Below are 17,127 nucleotides of genomic sequence, written 5' to 3'. Positions count from 1 at the left end.
ATGTCGATGAAAATGGCGGAACAAGATAATGTAGATTGATGAAAATAATTTGAATTAATAAATTGAAGTTCAATGTTACTGTTTCATTAATAATTTATAACCAAATCTAGTCTTTAATTATATAATTGAATATTTCAAAAAAAAATTATATAATTGAATAAAATATAAAATATTGAGTTAAAAAAATTATATAAATTGAGTTATTAAAAATTAATGATAAATCTGAAAATTTATAATTAAATTTTGAAAATAAAAATAAGTCTAGATTAGAAAAATCTATAAGAGTAAGGAAGGAAGAGAAAAAAAAAAAAAAGAAGTTCGGTAAGGTGAGAAGGGGGCGGGGCGCGCGTACTATAAATCCCCTCCCCCGCCTCCCACATTTTCATCCATCCACACTCGTAGTTCAATTAATTTTTTTTTTTTCAATTCAATCCAATATCGACGATAGAGGGGAAAACGATTTTCCCCCCTTTGTCGATGTGGGGTCTCTTGACACGTCGACGACCTTTAGAACCCTGATTACAATAAAGTTAAACCATAAGTTTTTAATTTTCAAATTTTGTATCAAATACATCTAAGAGTATAGGATAAAAAAAAAAAAAAATCTAAGAGTATAGGTTTTTTAAGTTTCAATTTTGTTGGTCCCTACCATGTATCTAATAATACTCTAACCTTTCAATTTTATGTCAGGTTCGTAAATTTTTTAGAAAATGTATAACCGATTAAAAATTTATTAAACACCATTTGAAATTTCAAAGAATTATTAGATATAGAATTTAAAGTTCATCTTTAAAAGTTAATAATGAACCTACTACATATAAAATTAAAAGTTTAGAGATGCTTTTTAAGACTAGTATATTACCACTTGGTATGCACGTAAGATTTTTCAATTCAATATTATATTATATTAACATAGTAAAAGATTTTTTAAAAAATATTATTTATTGAAAAAAAGAAATGGTAAAAAGAAACCACTTTTGTAAATTAATAGAATATTAACATAACTCGAAGTTCAATAGTGAAATAATTGTAGAAGAAAACTTCACTTTATTATTCTAGAAAGCATAAAAATTGTAAAACTTTTGAAATTTATCGATTAAAGCTATATAATTAAAGATAAAATATTTAAAAGTGAAATAGAATAAATTTTGCATTCAACCTTTTTAAATTCCATACATCAATAAACCTGTTTTAGTACCATACATTAATAAACATATTTAAAAAAATTATATTTTATTTAATAAAACTTTTAATTGAATTTGTAGTTTATTTGCGTTATGAAATTATTAAATTTTTTTAGAAAATAAATACTCATAAAATTTCATTTAAAAGTTAATGGTACTTATTTGAATCGACATAATATTCATTTGCATATTTAATTAATAATTATAGTAATTTATACACGTGAGATGGAAAATTTGAAACTTTTGAGATTACAATCTTCTATTATTTATTCTAATTAAATATAAAATCATAAATTATTAGATATAAATAAGTCAAATCTTTCATATTCAAGCTTTTTACATTCATAACTTCCACACTTTATTAATAAAAGTTATTAAAAACAAAAAAAAGTTACATGTTTAGTAAATTTGAAAATTGATAAAGGAGCATAATGGTAAAAAAAATGTTTTTCCAAAATTAATTATATTAAAAGAATTTTGTTTATTTTAAATAAAATATTTCTATAAAAAATCAAGATTATGTTTTAGCTAATTTTTAGTTTTTACGTACTAAAATATTTCATATTCAATTAAAAAACTCAAAAAATAAAGATAATATTAGATGTCAGTAGGGGAGAAAATTGATTAATAATCATCACACCCATAAATTATCAAAAAAAAAAAAGAAATCTAGTTAAATTAAATTTCAAAATTATAACTCTGCATAAACTTTTAAAATAAAAATAATAAGAATATTCGTTATGAAACAATTTATAAAGATTTATTGAAGAGATGGATACTTTCATTTCAAAACAGTATCTAATGTTGTCTACATTTTGTTGATATTTGATGTCATACCACTTTGTAGGATTCGATTAGGTCTAATTATAGGACAACTCTGTCACTTTTATGCATTGCAATACTCAATGAGATAGACGTTTGTACAATACGGCACTACTTTTAAGCATAAACAAAAGAAAGAGGAAAGAACTCTTCTTGCAGTACAAGGGAAGAAATATCATCTAGTAAATCTTCGAATAAAATGCAATAATCTTCATTCTTCAATGCTAAGTGAGTCTGTAAAATGCATATGTCACTATATTTCCATCTCTTTTAGTGAATCTGTACATCAACCTTCTAGGAGAGTGTGCAATATGACACTACTAAATTCATAAAATAATTAGATTAAGAAGATAGCTAAATGGCCGTGGAAAAAGTCAGAGAGAAACTCCATATATATACACGTAGGAGATAGATAAGTTGAAATTTTGACATTCCAATATTCTATTTATTTATTCCAATTAAATATAAAATCATAAATGATTAAGTATAAGGAATTAACCATGTAATTTAACCTTACCAAATAACTTTAACAAACACCATTATAATAATTGGAATATGATTTTTTGGTTTAATAAATATGATAAATATGTTTATTTTCAATTTCAACTTTAATATTTTGTTTCATTTTGATTTCGTTTTTAGTTTACTTTTTTAAAAATTATGTTTGTTTTCTCACCATTTTATTAGTATGTTTTATGTTTTTTCACGTTTGTTCGTAACACGTTTTAGCCAAATTTTAAAAACAAAAGCGAGTATTTGGAAATTACTTTTTTTTTTTTTTTGCCTTTTTTAGAAGTTGATAACAAGACAAAATGAATATATAGAAGTAGTGGTTCTAAGCTTAATTTCAAAAACAACAAACCAAAAACACAACGATCATCAAACAAGATGTTCAAGTTTTCAATTTTATTTAGCCATTTGAAAGAATGCAATTGTTATATTGCTTCTATAATATTTTTTTCGATTGTTCAATGTTGTCTTTTTCTACGTTTAGAGATGTTCTAGCTTTTTCTCCATGATAAATATTGATGATAAATATTGATGGTAGATTAGTAACCTAAATTCAAGACTTATAATTACATGAAATTTACCAATGTATTGATGGTACATACCAATGTTTTGATTACTCTCACTCTATTTGAAAGCGATAGATGTACGTACAACTGTAATTAGTGGACTTAATTAATATTAAAAAATAAAGATTTGAAATAAAATGACTAGTTAAAACATATATTTTCGATAAATGAGAGTAATTAGATAAAATGACATCAATACCCTCTCTTGGGTGGAAGGTTCAAATTAGTGTTAATTTAATAAAATTATATATAAACCTACCTGTAACATTGGTAAAACATTTAATCATTTTATTACATTCAAAGAGACAAATCTTGCAAAATAAAACATAACCACCTAAGAGTATCACTCATTTGGTCTCTCATGAACATATCCTACAAAAATTAACACAACTACCTCTTTAATTCTCCGATATCTATACTTTCATATAGATTATAATACTTAATACTATTTTGGTTACTGTGCTTTCAGCTTTGATTCATTTTTGTGCCCATACTTTCAAAATATTCATTTTGATCATTGTACTTCAAACATATTCATTTTGGTCTTTTTTACTTTCAATTTTGGTTCATTTTAGTCGTTGTACTTTCAAAATATTTATTTTGGTCTATGTACTTTTAAAAAGTGACTATTTTAGTTCCTTAATTTTATTTTTAATCTTACTTTTCTATGACAATTTCAACACAATGCTACCCTCAATATATTTCTTAAAATGTAACAATTACTTTATATTAAATAATTTTTTGCATTTATGTTTAGAATTTGTGTCAAATTTTTATAAATATGAACTAAAATAATCGTTATTTTAAGTATAGACTAAACTCGACATTTCAAATATATAAAGACCAAAATGAATCGTACATGAACCAAAATAAAAAACTGAAAGTACAGCCTTTCATGTATTCTTAAGTGCATGTTTGTTTAATAAACTCGTCTTTAAAGATAAATATATATCTTAAAATTCATTTTCAAAACAAAAATTAAAAAAATATATTCCTACCAAAGTAGGCATAATTCAACGGTAATTGACATATATCTCCAATCAAGAGGTGGTAAGTTCAATCTCCCACCCCAACATGTTGTACTAAAAAAATATATATTCTCATTCTATAAATCTCATAAGGGGAAAATACAACGGAAATTTGAAGAAATAGGCATTCTTTAGGACCTTTTAGGTTTTTTAACCGCCATTTTCAAAACACAAGTTTTCTAGTCATTTGTTGACATCTTCTGCTTTGTCAAATGACCTGGAAAATTTGAGGAAATAGGCATTCCGTAGGGTCATTTAGGTTTTTTAATCGCCCTTTTCAAAACACAAGTTTTCTACTCATTTGCTGACATAACCTACTTTGTCAAATGACCTCCCATACCCTTCTTTACTTGGGTAATACGAATAGTCCGAAATTTCAATTTTCCCATGTCGGTTCCATCTTTCGCACTCACACTGTAGCATTCACTCCCTCAAAACAACTTGTCTTCACCAATTGCAATTGAAATTAGATTTTGAGATTTCTCGTTCTCCTTCGTCTTCTGATTGCGACTGTTTAAGGTAACTCTAACCCTGTCTTCAAGCTGTGAGACGAAGTGATTTCGGTTTGCGATAGTCACACATAGCAGATTACAACAGAGGAAATTTTCATCAACAAATTTTGGTTAGTGAATGTTATCTCTCGATTGTTTAAGCATTTCGTTTTAATTTCCACTATTTTGGCTATTGTTCGTATGTTCTGTACCACCCCGATGTTGGTCGTCCGTCTCTTTTGCGATTTTTGTGGATTTTATACACTCCACACGGAGAAAATCGTGTTATGGAAAACCAATGATATTGAAGGGGGAAGGGTTGATGTTGAAATAGCTAGAGCGAAACATCGAGAATTAGAAACATCGAGAGCGAGAAACATCGAGAACGAGAAACTCGAGAGTGAGAAAAACTCCAGTGATTTACAATTAGCGTGAGCATGAAATAGCAAGATCGAAATCGAGAATCATCGAGAGTGAGAAAAATTCCAGTGGTTTAGAATAATTTATTTCAACTAGTTGCATGTTTCCCTATCCTCTTAATATGTGATCATGTATCATGTTCAATTATTAAATTTTTCAACTAGTTGCGTGTTTCCGTTTCTCTATGTGCTTAATTTTTCATCATATATCATGTCCAATTTGTTGCACGTGTACAATGGACAATCAGTTGAGGATTAAGGAGAATGACCGCTTTCTGGCTCAAGCTACAGCATGTCTCACTTGAGCAATGTCAACAGGCTTATCAAGGATAAGCTCACAGCGGAACAACTTGATATGTTTCGTAGAAGAACAATATTTTGTCGATTTGTCGACTTGGAGATGATGTTATGCAGTGGTGTAGTTCATCACTTTCTGTCAAGGGAGGTTGTTGGTAGCAGTGACGACAGCATGAGATTCTTAATTTGTGGCAACGTGTTGACATTCTCGAAAAATCAATTCTTGCTTGTAACTGGATTGTGGCGGCTGCCGGGTAAGGTGGTCCAGAAAAAGCTTCAAAAGAATAGGTTACGGAGGAAGTACTTCAACGATGAAGCCTCCATGCTGCTCGAAGAATTTGTGGAGGTTTACAACCAAACTGATTTCAATGACGATGAGGACGCCGTTAAAGTTACATTAATGTTGTACACGGAGATTGTAATGATGGGAAAGAGCAGGAGCTTGTCGAAAGTTGACATCAACTTGTAAAACAAAGTCGAAGATTTGGACTAGGGTTCTGAGGTTTGGAGTAGGACAGTTAACGGCCTGAAGCGTGCGATGAATGGAAAAGTTACACTATACAAGAATAAATTAAGAACGAATAAAAAATACTAAGTAAAGTATAGCCTAGCGGGATTTCCTCTTGCATTTCAGGTAATTAATACGTATGCATACGAATTTGTGTTTCTTGGTTAAAACTTTTTGAGGCGTGAGACTAAACTTAAATTTTCTATTCAGGTGTGGATATATGAGGTTGTCTCATCTCTCATCACTCCCGGTTTCAATCGTCTGAGCGAGACTGCGATTCCCCAGATACTACGATATTCGTGCAGTAGGGTCATTGGTACAAAAGATTTGGGGGAGGAGGTCTTTGGTTCTGCAGTGGTAAGTGATCTAGAATATATAAGTTGTTGTGTAGTTGTAATGGTATTTACACTGATGTTCTTAAAGTTGGTCATATCGGAGACGGAGCCGGAGAGGGACTACCAGAGGTGTCCATTGGACGAAAGAGAGGTGGTTGACTTAGGTTTGCCTAGGTGTTCCACCTCCAACAGCGACGATGGACAAAATTCTTCCCCCATCACCGACAATGTTGGCGTCGAAGACGATCTCCCGCACGACGATGCGCAGTCTTTGGAACCGAATGTACATGCAGTGCTAGAGGAGTCGAATATGCCACGTACAGAGGCAACGTCTGAAGGTGGGCAACGGTCGAAGTACTTCGACCAAGTAGTTATATTCGTTTGAATGTCAGGCAAAGCACTGCGATCGACGTTACGCGATGCTTACCCTACACAACGTGACGACCCCTGTGGATCGAACGATAGATTCGGGACTATGGAAAAAAGACTGGATCTTTTAGCTTCGGACATGGCGAAGATCAAGTCGGACTTGAGTGAAATGAAAGTCATGCTGCAACGATCTATGACTCTGTATACTGTATGTCTTCATTCGGTCGAAGTGTTAATACGTTCTTTCGTCTGCAGATCGATAGGTGCGAGGTGAATATTGGTGTCTCTCCATCGGATACAGTGCACCTGTCACGTCCATTGGTATCCGATGTTATCCCCAAGCATGATGGGATGTTGATGACCATCAACGTGGAGGTGCCGATACTGAAGAGAAGGATGTTGTGGTTGATGTAGGAGAGTCGATACTAAACCAAACCCGTCGCCCATTCATGCATCGACTCTCCTGCATCAACCACAAAATCCTCCTCTCCAGTATCGGCACCTCCACGTTGATGGTCATCAACATCCCCATCATGCTCAGGGATAACATCAGATATCAATGGACGGACAGGTGCATTGTATCCGACGAAGAGACACCGATATTCACCTCGCACCTATCGATCTGCAGACGAAAGAACGTATTAACACTTCGACCGAATGAAGACATATAGTATACCAAGTCATAGAAAAGGCTACCTGGCACAATCATTGCAGCATGACTTTCATTTCACTCAAGTCCGACTTGACCTTCGCCATGTCCGTCTTGACATCCGCCATGTCCGAAGCTAAAAATCCAGCCTTCTTTCCATAGCCCCAAATCTATCGTTCGATCCACGGGGGTCGTCACGTTGTGTAGGGTAAGCATCGCGTGACGTCGATCGCGATGCTTGCCGCGTGCTTTGCCTGACATTCAAACGAAAATAATTACTTTGTTGAAGTACTTCGACCGGTGTCCGTTGCCCACCTTCAGACGTGGCATCTGTAGGTGGCATATCCGACTCCTCCAGCACTGCCTGTACATCCGAATCCAACAACTGCGCATCGTCGAGCGGGAGATCGTCTTCGGCGCCAACATTGTCGGTGATGGAACACCCAAGCGCACCTAAGTCAACCACCTCTCTTTCATCCAATGGACACCTCTGGTAGTGCCTCTCCGGCTCCGTCTCCACGAGTGGATAAGATATGACCAACTGAATGTACATCACAAGAACATAAGTGTAAATATCATTACAACTACACAACAACTTATATATTCTAGATCACTTACCACCGCGGAACCAAAGACCTCCTCTCTCAAATCTTTTGTACCGACGACCCTACTGCACGAATACCAAAGTATCCAAGGAATCGCAGTCTCGCTCAAATCGGGAGTGATGAGAGATGGACAACCTCATATATCCACACCTGAATAGAAAATTTAAGTTTAGTCTTACGCCTAAAAAAGTATTAACCAAGAAACACAAACTCGTATGCATACGTATTAATTACCTGAAACGCAAGAGGAAATCCCACTAGGTTATACTTTACTTGGTATTTTTTGTTCGTTCTTACTTTATTCTTGTATAGCGCAACTTTTTCATTTATCGCACGCTTCAGGCCGTTAACTGTCCTACTCCAAACCTCATAACCCTAGTCCAAGTAGTTGAAGTAGTCAAGTCATCGACTTTGTTGTACAAGTCGATGTCAACTTTCGACAAGCTCCTGCTCTTTCCCATCATTACAAGCTCCGTGTACAACATTAATGTAACTTTAACGGAGTCCTCATCGTCCTCGAAATCAGTCTGGTTGTAAACCTTCAAAAATTCTTTGAGCAGCATGGAGGCTTCATCATTGAAGTACTTCCTCCGCAACTTATTCTATTGAAGCTATTTCTGGATCACCTTACCGGACAGCCGCCACAATCCAGTTACAAGCAAGAATTGATTTTTCGAGAATGTCAACACGTTGCCACAAATTAAGAATCTCATACTGTCGTCACTGCTACCAGCAACCTCCCTTGATAGAAAGTGATGAACTACACCACTGTAGAACATCATCTCCAAGTTGACAAATCGACCAAATATTGTTCTTCTACGAAACATATCAAGTTGTTCCGCTGTGAGTTTATCCTTGATAAGTCTGTTGACATTGCTCGAGTGAGACATGTTGTAGCTTGAGCAGGAAAGCGATCATTCACCTTAATCCTCGACTGATTGTCCATTGTGCACGTGCAACAAATTGAACATGATATATGATGAAAAATTAAGCACATGGAGAAGCGGAAATACGCAACTAGTTGAAAATTTTAATAATTGAACATGATACACGATCACATATTAAAAAGATAGGGAAAAGGAAACACACAACTAGTTGAAATAAATAATTCTAAACCACTGAAATTTTTCTCGCTCTCGATGATTCTCACTCTCAATTTTGCCCTCGATTTCGCTCTTGCTATTTCACGCTCACGCTAATTGTAAATCACTGGAGTTTTTCTCGCTCTCGAGTTTCTCGTTCTCGATGTTTCTCGCTCTCGATGTTTCTCGTTCTCGATGTTTCACTCTCGATGTTTCGCTCTCGATGTTTTTTCTAGCTCTCGATGTTTCTAGCTCTCGATGTTTCTGGTTCTCGATGTTTTTAGATCTCGATGTTTCGCTATGGCTATTTCAACATCAACCCCCTCCCCTTCCAGTATCACTGGTTTTCCATAACACAATTTTCTCCGTCATCGATTCATTTCCATGACACTGATTATGTATTTTCATCTTCTCCGAAAGGCCTAGATGTGGAGTGTATAAAATCCACAAAAATCGCAAAAGAGACGGACGACCAACATCGAGGTTGTATAGAACATACGAACAATAGCTAAAATAGTGGAAATTAAAACGAACCGCTTAAACAATCGAGAGATAAAATTCACTAACCGAAATTTGTCAATGAAAATTTCCTTCGTTGTAATCTGCTACGCGTGACTATCACAAACTGAAATCACTTCGTCTCACCGCTTGAAGACAGGGTTAGAGTTACCTTAAACCGTCGCAATCAGAAGACGAAGGAGAATGAGAAATCTTAAAATCTAATTTCAATCGCAATCGGTGAAGACAAGTTGTTTTTTAGGGAGCAAATGCTACAGTGTGAGTGTGAGAAAGATGGAGCAGACATGGAAAAATTGAAATTTCAGACTATTCTGATTAGAAAACTTGTGTTTTGAGAAGGGCGACTAAAAAACCTAAAAGGCCCTACAGAATACCTATTTCCTCGTATTTTCCAAAACACAACAAAATTCTTATGAGATTTCAATTTACAAGGAGGGCAGAAATTGAGTTAAACAAAGATAATTAAAAGAAAAGTAATAGGAAAAGATGATTAAATCGCTCAAACTGACGTTAAAAAATGAAAGTGATAGGAAAAGAAGAAGAAGATAAAATATTTTTATTAAACAATAACAACAACAAAGGAACTATAAGCTAAACTAAATGGTGAGTGGGTAACTACAGTACCAAATGTAGTAGGTCCGTGAGACTAGTCGAGGTGTGCGAGATGTTCAATCCCCCATATCTCCACATTTATTATACTTAGAAAAGAAAAAGGATTTGGCACGATCCTGAGAGACATCAAGAGTTTTTATTATTAACTTCACCAAGAAAGTTCGAACCTGAGATCCCTAAGTCAACCAGGACACTCCAAGTCCTTGTCCACCAAGCTTTTTAGGAGTTTTTCTGTTGAGGAGTTTTTCTGTTGGGATGTTTTTAATTGCCTTCTCTATATTTTCATTTTTCACACTGAAATATATATACAACTTGCTTCCATAATTTGGATATTTAAACACAAGTTACCTTAATCCTAATATTAATTGAATCATTAAATCAAAGTACTTCTAAAGCAAGATTCTTTCTTATATTTGACAATATATTAATTTACTTTTTCTTTCACTATTCTAAGGAATAAAAGAGTTCTCCATCATAAACCTCAAGTAGATGGGGAAGAACCTAACCTGCATTTTTTACTCAGGATATAGGCTTTAAAGAATATATCCATAATCAAACTTTTAGATATGTTGATAATATATTGATGAAGACAAAAGGTTCAACAGATAATTGAAATAATAAAATTAAATAAAATAATCGTAGTACAGTAGCGAATCACTAATTGGTTTTAATTTTTGCAATTTTTTTATGATAATGAATATATGAAATAAATATCTAGATTAATTGTCTGAATATTATTGAAGCCAACGATGCAAATATTATTAATATTTTATCATCTCGATTATAGATCATACATATTTATTTACTAATACACCTTAGTTCATGTAAGATCTACACGAATGTATGAAACATGCATGTTATTTTTATAAATCTTTTAATAGTTTATTAAGAGCCTGTTTGTGTTTCTTATGCCTAATTTTTTGACAAATATAATCATTTAGTACTGCACCCGTTTCTCGTTTTTAATTTCTAAATTTTTTTTCTCGTTTTTAGTTTCTAAAATTTTTCCAAGTGTGAGAAATTTTAGAAACAAAATCAAGTTTTTTATAATTTTTTTTTTCAAAATATTGATAAAAATTTTATTTTATCATTTTTATTTTTGAAAAATAAATAAAATATCAAAATATATATAACATAAAAATGAATATTTAATTTTAAAAAATAAATTTTATATGTATTTTTTAAATCTAAAATTTTAGAAAACAAGAAACAAGTACTAACCATGTTTCCATTTACTTTTTCAACAATTAAAAAAAATTACCAAACATAATTATGCTTTCTTAACAGAAACATTAGGACTCGTTCAGTAACGCTCTCGTTTCTTACTTCTCGTTTCCAATTTATTAAGAAATCAAAATCTTTGAAAAACTATTTAAATTTCTTATTTCTCGTTTTTTAGAAACAATCTCAAAATCGTATAGAAATTTTGGAAACAAAAACAAGTTTCTTGTTTTTTATGTCCGTTTCCAATTTGTTCTAACATAAATAAAAATTTTGTTTTATCATTAATGAATCCATAAATGTTGGGGGCCATGCAATTCTATTTTTTTTATTAAAAATTGAAAAACGGAAACGTTACTGAATGACCCGAACAAGTTCTAATATTTCCTCCCTTTAAAAGGATTCTTAATGGTGTTGTAGGCTGCTGCTAGAGATGCTTAATATTATGTAGACTTGGACTTTTTAATCAAATATTATAGCCTTTGAGCGAAGAGCTCCCCCAATCAAAAGGCATCTATCTATCTATCATCTCTTTTGCTGCACAACCATCCAATCTTATCAAGTTATTTACCATTTCTCCCTTCTTTCTTGATTCCAATGGTCTCAACAATCACTTTTCCAATTTACTTTTCCTCCCTGGAGAATATTTGCTTTACTTTTGCTTCCATTCATGAAAGAGTTCATAAATATTTTTCTGACGACGGGGAGTCGGAGCTTTTTTCCCCTCTACCCAGAACCACCTACACCCGCCCAAACCCAAGATAAATCAAAGATTTTTTGTATTAAACTCACCCGAAAGTTCAAACTTGAGATCTTTAAACCAGCATGATCAAGAGACTCCAAGTCCTTGCCAACATGGTCACTCCATTGGAGAGAGTTTATAAATATGGAGAAAACCTCCTTAGTTTCCTTGCGGAAAGAATATAAAGAGAGCTCAATCTTGTTATCTAACTTACATGCTCTCATGGCTTCTTGCAGCTTCACTGATGTTTATTCCTGGATAAAGAACCTGCCACCACTTTCTCAATGGAAAACAACTTCCATTTCTATAACCATATGCGCTTCAAGCTCAACCAACTCCTCTCTTGATGTTATTGCAGCCAAAAGCCTTCATTCCCCAACCATTACTTTCTCAATTGTTGCAGGTTTCAGCTTTCCCATCTCCCTTTGGACATCAAAACCCTTGAATATCAGCACCAAATCCTCAAATTTATTAGATGAAGAAAGCATATCCAGTCTCTTGCTTAATTGTGTTCATGATGTTCTTTATTATGGCTCAAACCAACAAAAGAGTTCGGCCCTCAACTTTCTCAAATCCAACGTCGCTTTCAACTCCAAAGAAAACTTCAATCTCGCGTTTCTTACCCTCGTATTCCTAATCTGCATCTACGAAGCTCCGACCGATCTCCGTTCGGATTGTCTGACGACTCTCAAGCATCATCTGGCAAATTGTCGGTCAAGGCAGATATCAAAGGTGCTTATGAAACTGTTGGGGTCTAATCTAGAAGAGCAATGGATGAGGTCCCTAAACCTTTCAATCACCAACTGGATATCGGAGCTCAAGGTTAACAGCCGTACTATAAAAACACCCTCACCTTTGTTCTCGTATTCTTTTTCAACGGATGGTCTATGGAAAGTTCAACTCTATTGCCCTATCATTGCAATGGATAATGTTGAGAACTCGAGCAATCCTTCAATTGATGAAAGGTTGCAATTCTCTTTAAATTATCACCAGCTTGAAGGGGTTCTGCAGTTCAATCACAAGGCTGTGGTTCGAGAAAAGTGGACTGATCTGAGGGTACACGTTGATAACATAAGGTATATTAAATTTTGAAGCTGATAATTCCTAAGCTATATCTTAGAACTCAAGGACACAGTAGTACAACCTATAGAATAGATCATATCCCTATAGAACAGATCATATCCAAGTAAGGTCGTAATTCCTAAGCTGTATCTCAAAAAAATAAAATTAAAGTCTGAGCTACTTAGACCAAATTTCTTCTCTTTCTCACTGAAAGTAATGACGAAAACAGAGGCAATTTCTTGAAAAAATTGTACAAACGGATCTTTCAAGCTATTAGAAGTAATTGGTATCAAAGGTTCTCACATATCTTTGACAATTGAGTTTAAAATGTACCTCGGGTTCTTATAGGTGTGACATCATCCGGCTTGTAAACGAGACTCTCTTGTCTGAACGTGGAGCTGGCGGATCAGAAAAGCATTTTCCTTCACGGATCTCACTGGAAATAACTCCAACTATGCAGACAAACATAATGAGTGTCTCAGTAAGCAAATCCTCAGACAACCCAAGAATAGATGTCGGAAATGAAAAAACCTTTGAAGCTGGATTTGAACCTCCAAACCCTGCCCTCAAATTAGCAATAGGAGAGACTGTGTCAATGAGCTTGAAGCCATGGAAATTTGAGCAGTTCGTCCATGGCAATGCCGCAACCCTTAACTGGTATCTCCATGACAGTTCGGATGGGAAAGAGGTCGCCTCCACCAGGCCATCGAAACTTGCACTTATAAACCCTAAAGCTTGGTTTCGCGACCGTTACTCGAGCGCTTACAGGCCTTTCAACAAACAGGGAGGGGTAATATTTGCAGGAGACGAGTACGGAGAGAGTGTGTGGTGGAAGATTGATGCAAAGGCCAGAGGGAAAATCATGGAGTGGGAAATTAGAGGTTGGATTTGGTTAACTTACTGGCCAAACAAACACAGAACGTTTTACACTGAAACCAGAAGGCTGGAATTCAAAGAGATTCTCCATCTTCCAATTCCTTAGCTCATAAGAAATCATTAGAAATGGAGGGAGAATAACAACTTGGGATCTCCTTTTTTATTTATTCATTTTCTTTCTCAGTAACAAACAAGTCGATCTCTACTTTGTATAATTTGACTGCATATGGGAATTGCATCGTCCATATAGATTAATATATAATATATATATATAGCTGCTTCAATAACTGTGTTTACTTGTCGCCAACGATTTAACTTGGTAAGTCAATTTTCACAATTTTCTTAAACAAGAAACAAAGAGAATTCAAAAGTTACAAACCGCAACTTTCTACCACAAACATAAAAATAGAAAGAAAAAGAAAAACCAACTAAAAACTAACACTTACATCCTTTAAAATTATAAGATACTAATATTTTTCTGATAAAAACTAAATCAGAAGCCCCCTAAAAATTTAATTAAATTAAAAAAAAAACTTTTGAAGTCTCAATTTCATCCATGGAACTCTAAACTTAAGTAAATAAGATGATTAATAACCCTTCAAAGCTATTTTAGAAAATTACTCCAGGACTAAACAATAAATTATACAAAATTTAACCAACAAAGCATTCAAAATCAAATTAAAAAAAAAAAACCTAAAGTCAACCATAAAAATACCTGAACATAACCTATTTCTTACTATGGCATAATCTAAGTTCAAGTGGGAAATATACATGTGCACAAATCAACAAAGGCTTGCAATATTTTTATTAATTTTGATAATCTTTTATTACATCTTTCGAAGTTTGTTAATGTTTTCCTTCCTTTTTTGAGGATTCTTTTTGGTGTTGTAGGCTGCAGCCAGGGAACTGGATGCTTCATATTATATAGAGAGTTGGACTCTTGATCAAAGATTATACGCTTTATATGAAGACTTCTCCCCAAGTAAAATGTGAGATATCTATCATCTCTTTTCTCTGCACAACCATCCAATCTCATTAAGTTCTTTAACTTTTCTCTCTTCTTTCTTGATGCCAATGATCTCAACAATCAGTTTTTCAATTGACTTTTGCTTCCTTAAGAATCTTTCCTTTACTTTCCTTCCATTTATGAAAGAGTCTATAAATATGGAAAAAACATCATTATTTGTCCTTGCAGAGAGAAAATAAAGAGAGTTCAATCTTGTTAACTAATTTGCATGCTCCTATGACTTCTTGTTGCTTTCCTGATTTCTATTCCTGGATACAGAACCTACCACCACTTTCTCAATGGAAAGTAACTTCAACTTCTACATCCATATGCTCTTCAAGCTCAACCAACTCCTCTCTGAATTTTGTTGCTACCAAAAACCTTCATTCTCCAACCCTTACTTTCTCAGTTATTGCAGATATCAGCTTTCCTATATCCCTTTGGACATCAAAGCCCTTGAAGATCAGCACCAAATCCACAAGTTTAATAGATGAAGAAAGCATATCCTGTCTCTTGCTTAACTTTGTTCATGATGTTCTTCATTATGGCTCAAACCAACAAAAGAATTTTAGCCTTAATTTCCTTGAACTCAACATCACTTTCAACTCGAAAGAAATCTTCAATCTCGCATTTCTTACCCTCATATTTCTGATCTGCATTTACGAAGCTCCAACCAAACTCCGTTCGGATTGTCTTACAACTCTCAAGCATCATTTGGCAAATTGCCAGTCCAGACAGACATCAAAAATGCTGATGAAACTGTTGGGATCTAATCTAGAGGAGCAATGGATGAGGTCCGTAAACCTTGCAATCACCAACTGGATATTGGAGCTCAAGGCCAACAGCTGCACCCTGAAAACACCCTCACCATTGTTCTCTTATTCATTTTCAACACGTGGGTTGTGGAAAGTTCAACTCTATTGCCCTCTCATTGCAATGGATAATATTGAGAACTCAAGCAATCCCTCAACTGATGAAAGATTGCAATTCTCTTTAAATTATCACCAGCTTGAAGGGGTTCTGCAGTTCAATTACAAGGCCGAGGTTCGAGAAAAGTGGGTTGATCTGAGGGTTCACGTTGATAACATAAGGTATACTAACTCTTGAAGCTACTTTTTGGGCTGCTAAGCACAAATTTCTGCTATCTCTCTCTCTCTATCTCTCATTCTCTCTCTCAAGTAACGATGAAAACAGAGACAATTTCTCGGAAAATTGATTCCAAACTGATCTTCCTAGCCTAGCCACTAGAAGTAAATGATATTAAGATTCTCACGTACCTTTAACAATTGAGTTTCTTCTTCCTGATACTAAAAGTAACGACTAAAACAGAGACAGTTTCTAGAAAAAATTGATTCCAAACTGATCTTTCAAGCTATTAGAAGCAATTTATATTAAAGATCCCACGTATCCTTGACAATTGAGTTTAAAACGCACCTCGATTCTCACAGGTGCGACATCATCCAGCTTGTGAACGACACTCTCTTGTCCAAGCGAGGAGTCGGCAGATCAGAAAAGCACTTCCCATCACGAATCTCGCTGCAACTCACTCCAATTCTACAGACAAACATAATGAGCGTCTCAGTAAGCAAATCATCGGATAACCCTACAATAGACGTGGGAACCGAAAAAACCTTCGAAGCCGGATTCGAACCGGCAGCAGCTTACCCAGGCCTGAAATTAGCAGTCGGAGAGAGCGTAACGGTGAGCCTGAAGCCATGGAAGTTCGAGCAGTTCGTGTATGGCAACACGGCGATCCTGAACTGGTACCTCCACGACAGTTCAGACGGGAAAGAGGTGGCCTCCACCAAGCCATCGAAACTTGCGCTGATAAACCCAAGAGCTTGGTTCCGGGACCGATACTCGAGCGCTCACCGGCCGTTCAACAAACAGGGAGGGGTCATATTCGCCGGAGATGAGTACGGAGAGAGTGTTTGGTGGAAGATTGAGGAAGATGCGAGAGGGAAAACCATGGAATGGGAGATCAGAGGTTGGATTTGGGTAACTTATTGGCCAAACAAACACAAAACATTCTACACTGAAACCAGGAGGCTGGAATTCAAGGAGACTCTCCATCTTTCAATTCCTTAGCTCAGAAGAAATCACTGGAAATGGAGGCACAACAAACTGTTTTTTTTTTTCTTTTCTTTTTTTCATGTTTAATAAAAATTTGCGTCGATAAATCAAAATAATTAATTATTTTATTACCTAATATTCATTTCCCCAA

At 34.6% G+C, this 17,127-nt stretch overlaps 2 protein-coding genes and 1 long non-coding RNA gene across 3 annotated transcripts; 2 read left to right on the top strand and 1 right to left on the bottom strand.

Annotated features, from left to right (window-relative positions):
• Positions 1–2,038: 2,038 nt before the first annotated feature.
• Positions 2,039–16,710, bottom strand: LOC111015911 (uncharacterized). The gene is made up of 6 exons (XR_015787154.1): positions 16,569–16,710; positions 13,553–16,457; positions 13,355–13,473; positions 8,018–8,717; positions 7,797–7,933; positions 2,039–7,719 (listed from the first exon to the last, which is right to left on the bottom strand). It is a non-coding gene; the product is annotated as an uncharacterized LOC111015911 (long non-coding RNA).
• Positions 11,841–14,184, top strand: LOC111015909 (uncharacterized). The gene is made up of 2 exons (XM_022291095.2): positions 11,841–13,035; positions 13,370–14,184. The coding sequence occupies exons 1-2, from the start codon at positions 12,104–12,106 to the stop codon at positions 14,001–14,003; spliced, it is 1,566 nt and encodes a 521-aa protein (XP_022146787.1). The 5' UTR covers positions 11,841–12,103; the 3' UTR covers positions 14,004–14,184.
• Positions 15,141–17,107, top strand: LOC111015910 (uncharacterized). The gene is made up of 2 exons (XM_022291096.2): positions 15,141–15,994; positions 16,352–17,107. Exons 1-2 carry the CDS (start codon positions 15,141–15,143, stop codon positions 16,989–16,991), a joined length of 1,494 nt encoding a protein of 497 aa, XP_022146788.1. The 3' UTR covers positions 16,992–17,107.
• Positions 17,108–17,127: the final 20 nt, after the last annotated feature.

The sequence above is a fragment of the Momordica charantia genome, assembly GCF_013281855.1.
Source record: "Momordica charantia cultivar OHB3-1 chromosome 9 unlocalized genomic scaffold, Mcharantia_2.0 BLBB01000009.1, whole genome shotgun sequence".
Lineage (NCBI taxonomy): Eukaryota > Viridiplantae > Streptophyta > Magnoliopsida > Cucurbitales > Cucurbitaceae > Momordica > Momordica charantia.
The sequence above is the reverse complement of the archived record's forward strand: the minus strand, read 5'-3'. Positions and strand labels throughout refer to the sequence as shown.